General features: G+C 33.5%; 2 protein-coding genes and 1 long non-coding RNA gene across 4 annotated transcripts; 2 read left to right on the top strand and 1 right to left on the bottom strand.

Moving 5' to 3' along the window:
• The first annotated feature begins 230 nt into the window (after window positions 1-230).
• LOC105957209 (uncharacterized) lies at window positions 231-2,567 on the top strand. Its single transcript, XM_088816862.1, has 4 exons — window positions 231-424; window positions 571-751; window positions 848-914; window positions 1,950-2,567. The coding sequence occupies exons 2-4, from the start codon at window positions 609-611 to the stop codon at window positions 2,190-2,192; spliced, it is 453 nt and encodes a 150-aa protein (XP_088672988.1). The 5' UTR covers window positions 231-424; window positions 571-608; the 3' UTR covers window positions 2,193-2,567.
• Window positions 2,568-8,137: 5,570 nt separating this feature from the next.
• Window positions 8,138-9,967, top strand: LOC148771139 (uncharacterized). 2 transcript variants are annotated; one of them, XR_016031038.1, is made up of 2 exons: window positions 8,138-8,578; window positions 9,689-9,967. It is a non-coding gene; the product is annotated as an uncharacterized LOC148771139 (long non-coding RNA). The 2 variants fall into 2 exon arrangements; XR_016031037.1 differs by having other exon boundaries at window positions 9,646-9,967.
• An 8,357-nt stretch (window positions 9,968-18,324) lies between these two features.
• On the bottom strand, window positions 18,325-18,979 carry LOC148771138 (uncharacterized). The gene is made up of 2 exons (XM_088817503.1): window positions 18,970-18,979; window positions 18,325-18,791 (listed from the first exon to the last, which is right to left on the bottom strand). The coding sequence occupies exons 1-2, from the start codon at window positions 18,977-18,979 to the stop codon at window positions 18,325-18,327; spliced, it is 477 nt and encodes a 158-aa protein (XP_088673629.1).
• Window positions 18,980-20,688: the final 1,709 nt, after the last annotated feature.

Here is a 20,688-nt window from a genome sequence, read left to right as displayed (position 1 = left end):
TTTCTTTTTCTTTTTCTTTTTTTCTTCCAATTATTAGAATCTTATATTTTTATTTAAACTATCCACGTGTCAATCATCTTATGACATCCGATTTGCCTATTAAAATATATCGGGATTTAATAGTATAGAACGGGATTAAAATTTAAAATTTCTATCCCAAATTTCGAAATCCCAATCACAAAAATCCCGATTTCTGCAGAAATCCGGTCCGGAACAAAGCCTAAAATGTTATACGAAGATTGTACGGAGTAAGAGCACGTGCATAGCATGTTTTCTATCTCTCTCTCTTGTTCCGCCTATGAATAATCCTACAACCCCAAATCTGAAAATCTCTCTTTCCTCCTCCCAAAACCTTCTCTTGCTATTCCTCTTCCACGTCTGGAAGAGAAGATCCATCAACTCCATAATAATAATAATAATCCAGGTCAGTTCACCTCTCTCTCTCTCTCTCTCTCTCTCTCTCATGTTACTTTACCCATTTTTGGGCTCCTTTTAATACCGTTTAAATGAACGAATTTGACTGTTTTTGTAGTGATCTGATTGATGGTTTTTCCCTTTATTCTATATCAGGGTTTGGATCTGTGTTGAGAAGCAAGAAAGGCGAGAAAATGAACAGGTGGGCGTCGTATCAACAAAAGGCCTTTGTGGGGGGCTGTGTTGCAGACGGCGTCGTTTGCCCCAAGCCTCGTAGAATTGGCCTACCACTCTTTCATGAACCCATCAAACCTACCTCGCGCTTGCTTCACTTCAAGTATCACTCTCTCTCTCTCATATTTTTCCAAATATATTGTTGAAATTTTGGCTTTTATATTTTGATGAGTTTCATGTCATTTTTTGGTTACAATAGCAATCAATCAGCAGAGGCGTATGATGCGAAAGCTGGAACTGAGCTTCTTGATATTATTCGAATGAAGGTATTCTGTTTTTATGTTTTCTTCTTTCATTTTATTACTCATCTACTTCCCATTTCTGCTTTTCTACTTTGAGTTTTTTTTTGTTTTTTTTTTTTTTGTAAGTGAATTATTAGTTGATTTATGATATTATTATTTAGCTGCTTGTAAATGGGTAGGAATTAAAAACATTTATCGAGAGGGTAGGCCATTTTCGAGTTTCCTTTTTTCTCGTTGTGTTTCGCTGTTCGACTTGTACTGGTGATAATTTTAGAAGTTGGTTTAGTAATTCGTTTTGTTTAACTGATGATTCATGTAAAATGTTGGGCTCTTGTCATGGAATTCACGAGACAAACCTTTCTGTAGTTGAACAAGAGCGAATGTGGATTCTGAGAGTAGATTTTTATCAGAAATTCAGAAAAATGAACGGTCTTTTACCCAAAATTCCAACCTTGCCCTTTTCTGCTCCTAAAAATGATTAATTCTTCACCTAGCAAAACCAGTACCCTATCGGCCATTGCTCGAATCAGTTACATCGACAGTGATTGCCCTCGAGTAGTCGGGGTGAGCAGTTGGTGTCGTGTCAATGGCATAAAGATGCCTATTATGTAAGCTTCTGCTACATGTTAAAATCTTTTTGAATCAATTTGCATTTTATTTTGTGAGTTGGGATAATGAGGAAAAAGGTAATGTTTTTTGGTATTTTGATTTGCATGGAACACTTGATACTGAAGAGTCAAATCTGTCCGAAAGTATTTTAGAGGAAAGAAATAAATTTTTTGATATAAACTAGTTTTTATTTGTATTTTAACGAATAAATATTTCGATGTAGCAATGAAGTAAAATCATTTTGGGTACGAGAATTTTCAGTTGTCAACTTTGGAAATGAATCCAGGTGCTCTGCAAACACTAAATGCTTACATACATATATGAGAAGAGAAACGAGAATGAAAAGCTTCTTCAAACATAACGTTTATTTTAGATTTCCAGGATATTCATTACAATTTGCATGAATCGTTTCATTTGAGATAATAGAGTTTTATTTTGAAAATGATTCAGGTAGGGTATGGTTCTCCGAGGTCGAATTATAAGGTGGGTTCATCTCTGCCATTTTTGATTGGTTCACCACCAAGCAGAGCATCTAACCCCATAATACAAGATGAGCAGTTTGGCAATGACAATGGCGATGCACAGTCATCATCCACTTGCAAAATTGGAGGATATGTTCCGGCCAACTTTGGGCCTAAGCCCGCTACAGTGAGGATTGAAGGGTTCAATTGTAGCCTCTCTGCCGTAGCATAGATACACTTACAACTCAAATTTCGACAACCGAGGTGTGAGTATTAGCAATAACATAACCAAGAGAAGATTTTTTGGAGAGGAATGGATTGTTTAGTAATGTATATATATTAAGGTATGAACAAATAGTTGCCGAGTTATTTTTTCAGTCAGTCGGTCAAATGTTTGTTATGTATATGTAGTGAGGTGATGAGAGAATTCACCCGAAAATAAGTAACCCGGAGCGAAGGAAGAATAATCCCACCCAAACATCTGTGGTTGTAGGTTTTTTTCTTTTGTGACATTTGATAAAGAGAGGAGAAGACTCCTTTTTGTAACTTATTATGTTTGTTACCCTCAATCTTCATTAATTAATGCAAATAAACTATTTTTTTTTTTTAGAATCTTGGAACTTCGTATTGGTCATATATTATTATTTAATATGGCTTTACATGATAAAATAATAATAATAATAAAAATAATAAATTAAATAAAAATAAACGATATATGAGATGTGGGATTGTAGTGTGTTAAACCTTATCCTGGGCTGTTTGATTATGGGGTGTATATATAACGTATATATAATAAGGATATCAAGTTGCAGGAATCGTCTATGTGAATGAATTTGTTTTTATTATGTTTGTTTTATTGTTAAAGAAACATCTGTTGAAGTTGTGGGGACAATGATGAAATATTATTGGCTTACTAGTTTGTCGAAAGGTTAGACGACTGGTATTAATCGTACAAGGGCAACTGAAACATGTAAACCAGATAAATTGCGCGCTCATACAATAATTCTTTTTATTATACGAGAGGTGTAAATTGTATTGGACGGATTCTATATAGAATGAATTAAACTTAAAAACTATTCGCACGAAAGTTCGAACTCAGAAGAGTTATTGACGTTGAACTGTCCTCTTCTAATTACTCCATCAGCTAGGCAAGAAGTCACCCTTCCGGCTCATTTAAAAAAATCATGCGGTAGACCTTCCTTAAAATAATAATTTGGATAAACCCTTTTGGGTTATATTGTAACTAATTTGTAGACATTAAATATCAATACTACTCTTAATCAGATTAATTGTCTTCACGTTCTCTAATCCTAACTTCTCAAATTTGTTATGCTTCTTCTCTCCTTTCTCTTTATCTCCATCTGAAAAATCCTCCTCATTCTCTTCTCTTCTTCTTACTACTATTATATATATACAAATAATTATATGAAAATATATACACAAATAATTAGTAATTGATTGGTGTATTAACTTATATCTATTATTAATTATTTAGGAATATTTATATATGGCCCACATTAAAAAATATATTATTATTTTCACCTTTTAAATTTAACTTTCTATTATAAATAATTCTATAAACTATTTTTTAAATTTCAATCCGTAATCTCTATTAAAACTTACGATAAAAAAATATATATAATATAACATAAATAAGAAAGTATTTATTTTTTTTTTTCTTCTCAATGTCTAAAGTTTTCAATCCATCGAATTTCAATGTATTTTAAGATTTTTTTTCAAAACACTTTTACTTATTCAACTAAATGTATCATATATTACAATTTATTTTATATAAGTTTATGAATATTGTTTTGACAACAATATATACATCTCATTACTTAGTTGTGTTGTTTTTCTTCATAAATATTCCTAAAAAAATTCAGGAGCGTTGTCCCTAAACCCCCGCTATATTTTTATTAACTCTTTAAAATTTTAGGCCCTCTACCGAAAAATCCTTGTTCCGCCCCTGCTCTTTTTCTTGGCGGCGGTAGAAGAGGAGGGCGCTAGTGGTGGTTTTGACCACATTTCTTTTGGGTGGTTGTATTTCTGGATCTCCGACAGACGAACTGCAGAATAGAAAGAGGTGGTGGCGGTGGTGGTTTTTTAGGCCTTCTTTTTCGAACGTGGTTTTTGGTTGTCAGACCCGTGGGTCCGTGGCGGCGGCAGAAGAGAGGTGCTAGTGGTCATGCTTTTTAAGGCCTTCATTTTCGAGCATAGTTTTGGGTTTCCGATCGTCGGACCATGGCGGCGACAGAAGGGAGGCGCTAGTGGTGGTTTTGACCCTCTTTCTCTTGGGTGGTCGTCCAAAGATGAAAATGGATAATACAATATTGAATACAATATTGATGGTGTGGAATGGTGATGGTGGAGAGAATGGTGATGGTGTGGTTGGGCGACGGTGTGGTGATGATGGAGAGACAGATTTAGGCTTTTTTGGTTAGATCGGACAGAGGACGGCATGGGCGGAGAAAATTCGCGTAGGCTGGACCCGTAATCGAAAGCGTTCATTAGTCGATTAAGGTTAATTTGAGGTATAACGGTAGTGTGTTTTTGTTCTGTTATTTACAATCCATCACTCGATTTGTATATATCAATACATTTTTTGTATACTAGGAAGGTGGAATTGCGATGCACGTCTTGAGTTAATTTATTATGAGTTTTTTTTACTTATATTGTTTTTGATAAATTGTTTTAAGGGCCTGTTTGGCTAAGTTTATTTTAAACAACAGATAAGCTCTTACATCTGATAAACTATTTTGAGAGCTGATAAGTTGTTACGTCTTACTTTTGCAATTATTAAAGTGCTTGGATGATGAGTTTATAAGCAATTTTTACTCATTATAAGATCTTAAATAAAAAAGTGGGTTAGCGGTACTTAAAAAAAAACTTATTTGCTCACGAATAACTTATTTTTTTTAATTTTTAAGATTTTTTTAAAAAAAATTAACAAACACTTTCGAAGAGCTTATAAGCTCTTAAACATATATAAGTTCCTTTTAACAACTTAAAAGATTGGTCAAACACCTTCTAAAAGCTGATGATGTTGTTACGCCTTATTTCTTGAATTAATTTTGAAAGTGTTTGGATAATGATCTTCTTATAAGCTATTTTTACTCGATATAATATCTTAAATAAAAAGGTGATGTAGAGCTAAAAAAAAATTAAAATCTTATTTGTTCTTTAGCCGCTTATTTTTTGATTTTTTTTAGATTGTTTCTAAATTACCCAACATTTTAGAAGAGTTTATAGTCTTATATGTCTTATAAGCTATTTTTAATAACATAAAATTAGCCAAACACCCTCTAAATCTAAGATTGGAATATGTTTAGACTCATACATTCTATTTATATTTTCATTCATAAGTCTAATAATCTATATTTTATTTTATTATATCTTTATAATTTGGGTACTTTTTTTCTATGTTTTTCCAAAATTTGATGTGCTCATGGTTATCAGTAAAAAAATTTATTTACTTTGCTTCTTCTTATACTTATTAGTTTTCTTTCTTTTTCATTTTAGTTTTTCTTTTTTCTTGCAGATACTTTTTTTTTTTGTTTTGGAACTCTATCACATTTTTCGTTCGTAGATTATTATATATATATTTCCATTACTGGCCTTCATATAATATTTGTTTTTTATAGTCTAAGAAAAAAAAAAGGTTCATTGAATGTTATAAGTTTATCTATTTCTCGGAATATTTGATTGGTGTTCACTATTTGATTATAAATGAGGGTAATATTCATTTTGCACACCCTGTACTATGTGAAAGGTATTATTTACCCCATGATGTATAGAGAACATCAAATACCTCCTATTTTTAACGGTCAATGGTCAAACTTTTAACGGTGTTATAGTTGAGGGTGCAATGACTTCTTTACCCTGCTTTATTTCTTATATAATCCCTAATTTTAAGCGTATTTTTTGTGGATTGTTGATGATTTTTAGCGTTCCTTCAAATTATGGATTTTTGTCAATTTTACTGTTTGACTTTAGGGATTTTCAGTTTTCTTTTTCGCGGGATTTTCCTATTATAATATGAAAAGCTTTATTTTAATTTGGAATTCTTTTATATGTTTTTTTTTTCCAATTTTGGGGTTTCTTTTAGATTTAGGGCTTTTAGCTTTCATTTTATGGGTTTTACATTCATAATATGCAAAGCTTCATTCTTATTTATTCGACTTAAAAAAAAAATGACTGAAAATAGTAAAAAACAAATGACTGAATAAAGTGAAAAAAAGGGCTAAAGAAAGAAAAAAATCTGATGAACATTTGTCAAAATTAAGCAACCTATATATAGAAAATTTTGGGGGTATTTTCGTAAAAAAAGAAAGCCAACATTTCTTTGTAATAGTCCGTAAAAGGGTTTGACTAACGAAAATTAGGAAAAAGGCTAACGGCAGGGGGTGTTGGATGTTTTCCATATATGAGAAGGGGTAAATAATGCATTTCACATAGTACAGGGGTGCAAAATGAATTTTGCTCTATAAATTTAAAATTATATAGTAATTAGTTAATACCATTAACATTAAATATTCTTATTTCATAAGTGGTGTCTAAACATTAAATATACTATACACACACGGATTTGTATAATACTTTGGTATCAGCAAGGCAATAACATTAAATAAACTTCAAATATTCTATAAATTTAAAATACTTATTGAGTTATTCATGTTGCACTTGTCCTTGTATAGCATGGAAGATGTACTGACTACCTATAATTAGACCAATTACCAATACCTTACATTATAAACATCAATTAATAACATATAAAACAATAATTTATATAAAATAATATATAACATATATTTAACGTTAAAAGTTTGGTACTAATTTTGTAACGAAATTACTTACATTTTGAAAAGAAGCAAAGCCAAACAGCAAATTATCCAACAGCGGCAGCAACTTCCCCTCAATATTATTCAAATAGTTTCCGATGTTGTTGCAGTGCACACTTCATCCTCTGTTTCTCTTTTTCTTGTTCATCATTTGCTGCATACAAGAAATGTGCATCCCATTTAATTATATGAACTCATATATGTAATGTTGCATCATATATGATAGCTATAATATATGGGAGATAAACCAAAAAATTACAAGAGTTCTACAAACTTAAGGGTTCGTACAAAAAAGTAAATTTGGTCATGCTTCATGATCCAACTCTTAAGAAATTGAGAAACACAAGAGGGTATAACTTGAAAAGACTGAGAGAAACACCAAATTTATTGAATTTTAATGGCGCTCAAATCATTAACTAAGACCCTTGAGTTTCTTGTGTTTAATCATTTATTTTAGATTATTACATATTAGAAGTTTCAGAGTCGATTAGCAGGGTATATTAATAAAGAACTTGATTCCAAGAACTGCATTAGGATCGTGTGACTTTGAATTATAGATCCATGCATTGTAGTTTTAATCTCATTAATACAATGAACCGTATGAAGTTAATTATTACTATTATTATTATATTTGTTGTATATTAATTCATAACTCAATTATGTAATTTCCCTTCAAATTTTATATGTAAAAGCAATTTAGTGAGGGAATTTTTGTACAAACAAAAAATGGAAGAAACCGCAACCACATTTATCCTTTTATAATTACTATAGATTTGTTGTTTTTTGTAAATAGTAGTTGATTTTCGGTTTTTTTTGTAGTTGTTTTTGTTATTTGTTTCGGTTGGTTTTATTGTTTGGATTCTTTTATTAAATCATGTTGTGTTTCATTGACGACATTACGGTTGCTTTTGTTACTTTTAGTAGTGAATTTCATTATTCAACTATGATTTAAGCAGTCAGTTCGTTAATCGACTATGCCCTTAGGATTATTATCGCAGTCGATTAATATTTCACATACAAAAAAAAGTTAAAAAAAACGAAAAGAAAATAAAAAAATTAGAAAAAAAATATTATAAGAAAATTAAAAATTAAAAACGAAAATTAATTTATTAAAAAAAAGGAAAAACTAAAATGGGGATAGTTTAGTGGGAAGAAGATAGTGGAATGACAATTTTGAGATAATTAAAAAAGGGAAATGAACATGGGTCTATAACAAGGGGTAATTTTTTATACACCCTCCACTCTAAGATTATATAGGTCCTAGTCCAAGTCATAAGTCCTATTTTTCTAAAACCCCCTACTAATATTTTTGGCTGATTTGCCCTTTGCAGCAAAATAGGAAAATTCCCTTTTAAATATAATTATCCAGCAAATCAGTTTTTTAGCTAAAAAATAGGCAAACAAATCTCAAACCGTGAGATTGAAACTGCAAAACCTCACCTCTCGTTTCTTTCAAAGCACCCTATAGCCATAATTCTCAAATCGACAGAAAGGGTTGTATATCTTCACACCGCCATCGAAAGGGAGAAACTGCAAAAACTCACCTCTCGTTTCTTTCAACATACACAATAGCCCTAATTCTCAGATCGACGAAGAAGTTGTAAATCTGCAAACCGCCACCGAAGGAAAAAATCTGCAAATCTCGTCAATTGAAACATGCAAAAACTCTCCCCATTTCGTTCAACCCAAACTCTGTAATCATAGCCACTTATTGCTGAGATCGATGGAGAGTCTGTAGATCTGGATACCGAGAAGATGACGCAAAATCGAAAACGTACAGGTAATTTGCTATACATTGCATTTTTTTTGTATTTTTTTTAAATCGCGATTCATTGACGAAATACAATGGGTTTTTTTATGAATGAAGTGAAAGATAGAGATTTGGAGCCTACGACCACATGTAATAACTTTGTTTTCCGGAAAGAATTTTTTTTGTTCGTTTTTTATTTTGTTGTTTTATGTTTATTTTGCTGTTTTTATGTGTATTTTGCACTTTGATTCTTCGACCCCGGTTACCATACCTGTTTTTTTGTAAAAATCATTGGTTTCTTGCTTTTGATTTTGTTGTTTTTTGTTACATAATTTTTTGATGTCGATTGCAACATTTTATTGGTTTTTGTTTGGATTTTTTTTTGTTTTTAGCACAGTATAATTTGCACTTTGCTGTTTATTTTGAATTTTGCTTATATGATGCGTATTTTACTTTTATATTATAATTCATTTCGACTTTGTTGCTATCATAGTACAAGTTGCACTTTACTGTAACATTTTGCAGTTTGTGTCTTAACAAATGGTTTCATCTATCATAACAAAATACTTGTTGAAAATAACTTATTGTCATTGTATCGTTTGCATTTTGCAGTTTGTTGTTGACAATTGCATTTGGATATGGTTATTTGTATACTTTTATTTGGTTGTTGCTGCCACTATTTTGTTGATATTGTTGTAGTTTATATTTTTTATGTTGTTGCCTGCAACTTGAAGTTTGTTGATGTTGTCCCTTTAGACGGTTTTGATTTTCACTTTTGCAGTTCTTCATATTTTAATTTGCAGCTCGTTATTGCAAATTAATATTAGTTTTTTTTTCTTCTTTGGGAATAACTATGAAAAGTTTCACATATTTTTTGGTTCTCTTTCTAAACTCGTATTAAAGTTAATGTGTGTATGACTTTTTTTTTCTTTTGTATTTTGCCGTTTCATAATGTATTGCATATTGCAATAGTAATTGTATTTATTTGCATCTCGTCGTTGCAATTTCGAACATTGTATTTTTCTATAGGGATTCTATGATGCGTTTTGATATTGTGATATGCATTGATGCAAATTTGTGCATATTATAATTGTAAGATTTTTTGGTTGAACTCGCATTTTACCGTCGCTGCAACTATAGGCGAGAAGAAAACAAACAAGGAATTCATTAGAGGTTGATGCTACTGACACGATCATGTTTCTAGAAGATCCTGGATGACGTTTGGAAGTTGTGAATTCAGTCGGACGCCGAGACTATGTCCGTTATGACATCACCCCAACCATAATCAATTATGATAGATTGTAGTTTGTTCATCGACTATATTGCAACACTGCTTGTATCTATTAATTTGTATCTTACAATATTTTGTATTTAATGTACTGATTTATTCCTAAATAAAAATGGTTTGTTGGTTTGTTATATCATCTTTTATTTCATATTTTATATTTTAAATAAATTTTATATTGTTCGACTAAGAATAAACTTAGACATCTGTTGTTTGAGCAAATTATCATTAGTTCCATATTGTGTTGTTGTGAAAAGACATTTGTAACATAATATTTTTGACATATGGTATGTGGTTCCGTAATATATTTTGTTTTGCTATTTATTTTTGCTAATATAAATTGCAGTTTGTAACTTTGTATGGTGCTAATTGTATTTTGCAATTTGTTGTTGTAAAATAGAAAAGAAAAAGAGAAAAAAAAAGGGAAATAAAAAATAGAAAAGAAAAAAAGAAAAAAAAAAGAGAGAGAGAGAGAGAGAGAGAGGCGTGATTGAGAGTAGAGAGAGAGGAGTTAAAGGAGAGAGAGAAAAAAAAAAGAGATACGTGAGAGAGAGGAAGAGAGAGAAGTTAAAGGGAAGAGTGAAATGTGGGATTTTATTCATGTTTTCCATAACTAACTATCTCAATATAAATAATAATTAAGGGTATTAATGTCAATAAAATCATAATTTAATTTAATTATATTATATTTATTGGTCAAGGGACCTATAGCTATAATAAACTAACAAAATGGACCCCCATCTATATAAGTTCCAAATAAGGGGGTTCCAACTAATTATCCCTTATAACAAATAGTGAAATATGGGTTGAACCTTTCCCTATTAGTAAAAATTTTGGGGGTTTTTATGAAAGAGCTCCTTTAATTTATTAATTAAAAGAAAAAGTACGTGAAGGGCGCAACTTCAAAAGTGTCTGTGAGTTTTATTTTCGTGCAAATATTTATCCATTTTAGTAAGATTCAATTTTCAGTTATGTTACACTAAGTGAACAATTCGTAAAACAAAATTAAAAGAGATAAATATTTAATGAGGTTTGGATACAACTGTACCTTACATCTACAAGAATTTGTAAATTTTTTTTTTAACTTATTTTACAAGCACAATAATTGATCTTAAACAATAAGCTAAAACCCCCTCTTTATTTTGACTCCCTTCTTGTAAATTCAAAGGTAGTGACTTCGACTATGCCATGTTTCTCCTTTTCGCACGATTGAATCTCCTTCAGTTAGTGAATCTATCTCATCCAAAATATTTTAAAACCCTTTGTCGAAGAACCGGTCTTCTTTTTCAGTAGACGAAGAAAACTATAATCTTGTTGTATCGAATTTCATGATGTCGGAGCAAAATCAAAATGAAAGCTGAAATATTTTTTCTGAAAATTTCTCTAGATAAAAACAAATCACGTTGCATCTACCCATCTTTCATAGGTGTATAACAATGTCATGTATAAAATCCAACTAGGTTAGGAGACGTATGTGATAAATGAAGAGTCATAACATGCCTTATCTAATGATTTATTATTTTAATGAAATGCTAATTTCCATAATAAATACATAACTACTCTATGACATTAAGAAAACAAAATAAAAGAAATTCTTATCTCCCCTTTTTATAACACATGTCCAAGTGCAAGATTTAAAGGATGATTTGTTTCTCCAAAAGCTATCTTATAAGATAACCATGAAAAATATTTTTTTTGTTTTCTTAATACATATCTTTGTGAATTCCACTTGGTCTTGTGGACTTAAAATTCCAGAGAAATTCCATCAATCTCCTACTTTTGTCGTTGATTGCTTAGGACATTTACTCTTCATATATATATGGTATTTGAATGAATAAGGGTTAGGAAAAATAACATCTACAAAAAACAAACTGTTAGGATAGTTTACAAATGGTTTAGTATAGTAGCTCCCAAACCAAAGTAGATAAAAACTCAAAAACACTAAAAATCTCCAAAGACTGAATCAACAACAATATTTCAGTTTTCTCCTCATATATTCCAACATATGCTTCAATTCCCTTGTGTTTATGCACTATTCTAACAACTGTCTGAATGTGTTGTCCCAGTTGTTATCTGAACTCCTCGTGTTCATGCCAGTATCAATGTTCTTTCTCCTCCATTTTTGGGTAATCACCATGCATAGATAAACTAGGATAATGAATTTTGATGATGCTATTATTAGATCACCTGGGATATTAGAGTAGAAAGAGCTGGGAGAGCAAGATGGGTCACGTGCTCACGAGATAGATGGTCCTGAGACACCTTGATTAACTTAAGAATCCTGTGAACAAAAAACACATAATCTAAGCCGAGGGTTGGTGCGGCGAGAACCCTTCCGATGCTCAAGTCAGCCGTGCGGATAATCGGTGATAGTAGAGAGAATACAAGCAGATGAATTGGTTGAATAATAAGACGTACCTTAATTAAATGAATTTAAGTTCTATTTATACTTCCGTGATTGGGCCGAGACCAATTTATCGGGCCCAAACCTTATTTGAAGGTGAGTCGCCCTCCGTAGTAATAACTTTTAAACTGGGCCTGTGGGTCAGTAAATAAGGGTCCATTGGATTGGGCCAATATGCATATCATTAAGCCCCCACTCTTAAGTCAATGTGGGAGCTAAGTTGAGAGAGGTGCCGGATCGTATCGAGAGTAGATTTGTATTCTTATTTTCATGCTTTTGTCGTGGAGGATGAGATAATAATAATATATTATTATTATTTTTCAATCTTGACTGGCAGGAGGTTCTATATTTAAGGTGTTTAAATATAAAATCCGTTTGGAGTAATTTACTCCTTTTGAAGTCAGTAGGAAGAAGTTTCAAGATTCGCGTGGAATAAATATTGGTGAGTAATCAATTTTTTATCCCCGTACTTTATTTATTCTTCTTATATACTCTGTTGTAGAAAAGAATATATTATATGGCTGAGAGGTTCATCAGATAAAATAATTTTTATGATGGAAGCGGTGAAGGTGAAACAGTTTAGAATTATACTACAAAAGTCGGTCGGGGAGAACGAGATGACGTTTGGACCTTTGGACCAGTAGGGAAGGTGATTGGGTCGAGTTCCGGTAAAAAAATTGCACCGGAGGAAGATGAGTTAGTCTATATATATATATATATATATATATATATATATATATATATATATATATATATATATATATATATATATATATATATATTAGTAGTACGTGGGTATGTCCACTACTACTTCCTTATGCATCATTATTTGATATTCTTTTGCACTTTGACACGTTGGCTTTTATATCGAAGTTATTTTTATTTCTTATTTATTGACTTTGTCGATGGTGTAACGCGTTGCATTAATGGTTTACATTTAGCATTGTACGCAATGTACTTGATGAGGGGATCAGCCTCTCAAGATTTTATTTATTATTTTTTTTATGTTAGGGATCATGCCCTTTACTCTGGATCTCGTGGTCATATATATGTAGAGACCGTGGCCACGTTTTAAGTAGGTGACCCATTAAAAGCAAATAGAGCGATTTGGACGATCAAGTTGGCCAGGCTGTATAGGTCATCGGATTATCTCTAAGTGTTCTAAGGGTTGTAAAGATATTCACTTGATGTCATAGCTAAGTAGTAAGCTAATGACAACATTGGAGTGAAGAAAAGGACTTGATTGAATTATATAATCGGGTTGTGAATGTTAGAAGCCTATCAAAGGCAAAGGGAGAGAAACATATAAAAAGTTAATCGTTGGATATGATTAAAACTGGACTAAATAGAAATGATAATAAAATTGTTTGAAGTACAAATGATAAATTCTTCTTCTTCCATGTCTTTCTTGTGCTTGTCCATGCTTGCCATTAGGGGTGGGCATTCGGGTCGGGTTATTCGGGTATAACCCGACCCGGTCGGGTATTACCCGACCGGGTCGGGTAATTTTTTACGTAACCGGGTTTTTCCCGGGTTCGGGTACCCGGTGCTCCCAAACCGGGTCGGGTCCGGGTATTAGAAATCCTACCCGGGTACCCGATCGGGTACCCGGTTGAATTTTTTTTTTTTTTTTTTTTTTTTTTTTTTTAATATATATAAAGATATATATATATATATATATATATATATATATATATATATATATATATATATATATATATATATATATATATATATATATATATATATATATATATATATATATATATATATATATATATATATCTTAAGTAAATTTAGTTATTGTTTATTTAAAAAAAAAAAAAAAAAAAAAAAAAAAAAAAAAAAAAAGAGGAAAATAGCAAAACCCGAACCCGACCCGAACCCGACCCGAGATAACCGGGTACCCGGTTGCCGGGTACCCGGTTATTTCGGGTCGGGTTCGGGTAATTTTTTTTTTGCAAAAAACCCGAATAACCCGAATAACCCGACCCGACCCGAATGCCCACCCCTACTTGCCATGTTGATGATATATGGGTACACTTGATGTCTTTTATACCTGTAACATATGATAGCAAACTTTTAAGTGTTTGATGTGGGTACTTAGTAACTTTGTCTATTGATGTACTGTAGAGAGGGGGTTTATGTACCCGAGATGGGGTTTGAGTCATTCTTTCGCACACCGACATGTGTAGTCAATGTTTGATTTAGTATACATGCATGTTTGCGCGTGCCTGTCAGATTAGACAGTATTGATAGATTAGTAGGTGATACGATCCTCACGAGCTCCAAGTTGAAGAATTGGAAGAAGCGAAAACGTACAAGTTTAAAGAGTTTATTCGAGTTGGATTTGAAGAATATTGGTTTCAATCAGACCTATGAAGAGTCCGTGGTTTGGAATTGGAAGAAAAGAAAACGGAAATTCATTGAGCAAGTCAAATTTCATGCATCCCGAAAATCCCATATGATTCTTGCATAGTTTACCATTCGAGTTATAACTCTCTCATCTGAAGTCCGTTTAAGCTGATTCGAAATGATTCTGAAAGTTGAATGGAAGTTCTACAACTTTGATGTTTTGAGCGGAGATATATTTGAAGTGGAACAGTGTCTTAATTGAGCATGAAGTGCATGCACGTGCACAGCCAATTGTCTACGTGAGATTAGAAGGGTGATCGAGAAGTCGACTTGAAGATCAAGTTATTTAATTTAATTCTGCACGTTTTATTTTAGGATTTAATGTATTTTTATTATTTTAGAGTTCCTTATGGTTATGATTTGCTTATTTATTAGTTTCCTTATTATAGATTACGTAGGAGTCCTTCTCCTTGTGAAAAAGGAGTCTTTTTAGCACTTATAAATAGGTTGCCGATTTGGCTTATTTTAATGGACGAATTTTAATGAATATTTGAGTATATTGAGAGTTATTTCTCCTTCGCTGTTCTACAGCAACTTCGGGATTTTACAAGTGGATTTTTGTGACTTTCTTAGCGACATAATGTTGGTTTCTGGTTCTTTATAACCACGGGGTCAATATTCCACCTTGATAATAACGGTTTCTAGCTCTTTATAGCTATGGGGTCATTATTCCTTGCTTCCGCCAATGTGAATCCTTTGTTTTTGGATGTTTTCGATCTTGCTTCCGCGTAAGGTATTAGGGTCTCATAACGAGTTCTACGGGGTTCGTATCAGTTGGTAACCAGAGCCAACATCCAAAACAGGTTTCACCTATCTTTATTTTTTGTTGTGTCTTCTAGTATATCTTATTTATTCTTGAGTTGTGTTATTCAAAGTCTTTGTCAAAAAAAAAATAAAAAAAGTTCAAATTTTTTTATTTTGTTTAGATTTCTTTCCAGCAAAGTTAGGGTTTGTTCGTGTCAAAAAAAAAGAAGAAGAAAGAAAAAAAAAATTCGAATTATGTTCTTGTTTAGAGTTCCTTCAAGCCTAAGTTATGGTTTATTAGTGTAAAAAAAAAATGGTTTTGATTATGTCCGAGAAGGCCTGTTATAAAGGAGAAAGAATTGAGCAGCGTAGGATGTCGTCAATGGAAAAACGCTTCCAGGAACTCCAAGATCGGATGGAAGGAATTGTTACCCAACTAAAGAAACTTCGCAAAGATCAACATGTTCGAGGGCCAGACGTACGACGTGATGTTCACCAACCAGTTAGACCTTATCCTGATAAAGAGGTAGATCGTGATGAAAATTTTGGTGTGAACGCTACAAAATCAAGGAGGGAGAGTATGGGACGAGGGTCTGGATTGGATAGATCGGGCCGAGGATATTTTGGTCGAGAAAGACATGGCGTAGATCAAAACCGTAGCTCAATGAAGTTGCTTATACCACCCTTTCAAGGTAAGAATGATCCCGAGGCGTACATTCAATGGGAAAGAAAGGTTGAACACGTATTAGATTGTGATTACTATTCCGAAAAGAAGAAAGTGAAGCTCGTCGTCGAAGCGTTGATTGACTATGAAATTAGTTGGTGGGACCAATTTGCCTTAACTAGGCGGCGTTGTGGCGAACCACCAATTGAAGATTGAGAGTCCATAAAGGCAGCTATGAGAAGGAGGTTTGTTCTTTCCCATTATTATAGGGAATTGAAGATGCAGAGCTTGAGGCAGGTTACTAAGTTAGAAGAAAGGATTTCATCGATTTGGAAATCACATAGGAGATTTGCAACGAGCTAAACGAGAGAACCATTACAAAAGCTCAAAGCAGAGGAAATTGTACGAGACAAAGGAGACTACGAGCAATTAAAGAGAATGGGTGATTCTTTATCGTCAGTTGGAAAGAAAGATACTCGTCAAGCTTTTGATAATGAGAACACTCAAACAGATCAAGGAATTATTGATGCACAAGTTGAGGAAGAAGTAACTGAGAACGTTGAGGTCGAGGTCGATGGGGAAGAAAAAGAAGGTTCGGATTCGAGGACGAATCCTTTTGAAGATGTGGAGAATGATATGAGCCAGCCATGCAACGAAGTTAACGCCAAGCTAAACAAAGTGCAAACTTACATTGTGCATGTTGATGAGATGGCGATGCCTAGAGAGATGCTTCATTCATTCTCTATTACAGATGTTTGACGCATTGGGACTCCGAGCTACAAAATACTCACGTTCATATCCACTTCAATGGCTGTAAGATGGTGTGTTCTGTGGTGTGGTGCAAAGATGTGTAAGTTTGCTACCGAGCAGGGAGATTGATTATGAGATCGATTTTGTTTATACTCCTTTTGATATTTGTCCGGATTTGAGGACGAATCCTTTTAAAGAGGGGGAGTATGATACGATCCTCACGAGCTCCAAGTAGAAGAAATGGAAGAAGCGAAAGCGTACAAGTTTAAAGAGTTTATTCGAGTTGTATTTGAAGAATATTGGTTTCAATCAGACCTATGAAGAGTCCGTGGTTTGGAATTGGAAGAAAAGAGAACGGAAATTCGTTGAACAAGTCGAATTTCATGCATCCCGAAAATTCCATATGATTCTTGCACAGTTTACCATTCGAGTTATAACTCTCTCATCTGAAGTCCGTTTAAGCTGATTTGTAATGATTCTGAAAGCTAACTGGAAGTTCTACAACTTTCATGTTTTGAGCGGAGAGATATTCGAAATGGAACAATGTCTTAATTGATCATGAAGTGCATGCACTTGCACATCCAATTGTCTACGCGAGATTAGAAGGGTGATCGAGAAGTCGACTTGAAGATCAAGTTATTTAATTTAATTCTGCACGTTTTATTTTAGGATATAATATATTTTTATTATTTTAGAGGTCTTTATGGTTAGGATTTGCTTACTTATTAGTTTCCTTATTATAGATTACGTAGGAGTCTTTCTCCTTGTGAAAAAGGAGTCTTTTTAGCACTTATAAATAGGTTGCCGATTTGGCTTATTTTAATAGACGAATTTGAATGAATATTTGAGTATATTGAGAGTTATTTCTCCTTCGCTGTTCTACAACAACTTCGGGATTTTAAAAGTGGATTCTTGTAACTTTCTTAGCGACATAATATTTATTGGTTTTGTGGTTCTTTATAACCACGGGGTCACTATTCCACCCTGATAATAATAGTTTCTCGCTCTTTATAGCTATGGGGTCATTATTCCTTGCTTCTGCCAATCTGAATCCTTTGTTTTTGGATGTTTCTGATCTTGCTTCCGCGTAAGGTATTGGGTCTCGTAACGAGTTTTACGGGGTTCGTGTCAGTAGGTATGCCAAGTATGTGTTGAGACTATATCAAATGGCGAATGTAGGATTACCTTTCGTGAGGAGACGCGAAGCCTCTTTCATCTTCTAGTTGCTTATTCGAGCAATATCTAACATCATAGTTGATCCGTAATCTATAAGAAAAAGACGTAAGGAGATTAGGGGACGTTGAGGTGAGTAATGAAGTAGCCCCCCAGTTAAGGTGAGACGTTCACCTACCTCTTCATAGATTGGGAGGATCCCGTATGTCGTTGACATTTTTGCAAACCAAGGGACATAGAAGATCTCAAAGCCTGCGAGGGTGGTTACTTATGAGAGCCTGTTGTAACATGGAAGATTGGATACTAACTTATAATTATTCGATGTAAACATCGAATATAACTTAAGCGCAGAACCTTTTGAGGTTCCCTACATTCCACGTTCTGGGTATAGGGTGTCCGTCGAGGTTCTCGAGACAATATGCTCCCGTGTTGACCACTTGTGTTACTTTGTAGGGTCGTTCCCACTTAGGGTCGAGTTTACCGATTGGGCGTGAGGCTTCGGCTTTGTGGAGGACTAAATCTTCTATTTGAAAAGAACGAAGGCAGACTTTGGAGTTATAAGCTTTTGCCACGCGATTCTTGTACATTTGATGTTGGATAGAAGCGATCTCTCTTAATTCGTCAACGAGATCGATGCTAGCTCTCATTGCTTCATCATTAGCCTCTGGAGAATAGTTGGTGACTCTCCAACATGGTTCGCCAATCTCGACGGGTGCTACAACCTCTGTTCCGTAGGCCAGGTTAAACGAAGATTCCCTTGTTGATGTTCGTGGGGTTGTTTGATATGCCCATTGTAACGCCCCACAACCTAACAGCAGAATCCAGTCGGATCACCACAATTAAGTTAGAGATGCTAACCTTTTTATATGTACTTAAACATTATGGTTTTAATACGAAAATACGTAATATGCTTTGAAAAGAAATCAAACTTTGTACTTTATCAAAATCTGTACATATATATATATTTATAAATATTTATTGTTTACAAAATATCATTGTACAAAAACCATAATAGAGCGGCTAACAAAATGAAATTAGAGTTTCTAGCTCGGCTACAAAAATGGCTCGAAGCATGGCATATTAACAAATCTCTGTCTGGCCGCTCTTGGCTAAGTCAACTTCTAAACATGTACATCATTACCTGCATCATAAGAACCTAATGAGCTAATGGCTTAGCAAGTTGAAACTGATGTAATAGCAATATATCAATCACATAACACATTATTCATTCAATAAGTACAATATCACATCTATAACTTCATTCGTGATCCTTTTCTTTGAAATCCTTCTCTTTATCGGGTACCCTTGAAGTGTGGTACTTGAGTGATAGCAATAGACTTTGATTTTCGAAACCTGTTCATCATATTTGGCCAATAGATAATACGGGGTTTACATACCGGCCTTTCGACCTCAGGTATTAGCCGTATTTCATTTCTTTAATTATGGGTTTTCCATACTGGTCTTTCGACCTCAGGTGTTTGCCACCATGTGTTGGGTCCGCCGGTACCTCCCGCGTCCCTTGCCTACTCGACCATCAATCAAATACCATACCCCCATTTTCAAAACATATTGTTTCATATTACTATGACTCATCAATCATTCAAATATCATGAAGAACAGTAGCAAAAGTCACATTAAAGCACACATAATTAGGTTCTTATGATGAGCAAATGAAAGCTTCAACTTACCTCAAAATCAATATGGTTTATGAAGTGAAAGGATCAGCAAGCTTAGATAAGGTGTGCTAGAAGCCTTGATTAGAGACGAATTCAAACTTCAAAACATAGGATTTTCAGCTAGAAAAGGTGCAAAACTTGTTCTAGCTCTACTTTTGTGAGTTCTTATGTTTAATGTTCTCTTATGTGAGTATGGAAGTGAAGAAATCTGAAGAGAAGCTTGAAGAAATAGGTCTGGTCATTTTTTTTGGAAGAAGACAAGTAAAATGAAGACCAAAACACAAAGTCTTCACTTATCTACCCATTCCCAACAAGGCCAAATGGAGGATGGTGATTGGAAGGCTTATATTTGCTGGATTCTTGTGGTTCCTCCACGTTTTTCTAGCTTGAGATAAGATATGGGCTGATGGTTACTCATTATAATCAAGTGTAAACAATTTGAGAATGATCTTGTGCAACCTAGTCAACCAACCAATCAAATTGCACTCTTTTGCATACTTTGATTTTAGTCTAATATGACCTACTTCAAGTAATTATATATGTAATTAATCATATTAAAAATGTAATTAAAATGCAGAAATGCAATTAAGACAATCTATATCACCGTTTATCACATTGATCCCTTCTTAACCGAGGAACTGAGCTTCTCACTACAATAAATCACTTAAGTTCACGTTAAATCATAAAGTAGAAGTTCAATAACATGTATCATGTATTAGCACATTTTAAGAAAAGTATTCGATCACGTATTAAAACGCAATTAAGGCACGCGTGTAGCAAGTAGTCGTGATCATGCATCATGAATAATGAATTATAATTACATGCATTGATGCAATATGCTTATTATTGGCCATGTATGGATGATTGGGCATCACAATCCTTCCCTCCTTATAAAATTTTTCCCTCGAAATTTGACGTACAGAATAATTCTGGATATTTGCTATACATTTCTTCCTCTCTTTCCCACGTGGCTTCTTCAATAGATTGATTTCTCCACAATACCTTAACTAACGGAGTCTTTTTATTTCT

This window comes from Erythranthe guttata, chromosome 4 (genome assembly GCF_056151865.1).
Source record: "Erythranthe guttata isolate IM_541 chromosome 4, IM_541, whole genome shotgun sequence".
In the NCBI taxonomy this organism is placed as follows: domain Eukaryota; kingdom Viridiplantae; phylum Streptophyta; class Magnoliopsida; order Lamiales; family Phrymaceae; genus Erythranthe; species Erythranthe guttata.
The sequence above is the reverse complement of the archived record's forward strand: the minus strand, read 5'-3'. Positions and strand labels throughout refer to the sequence as shown.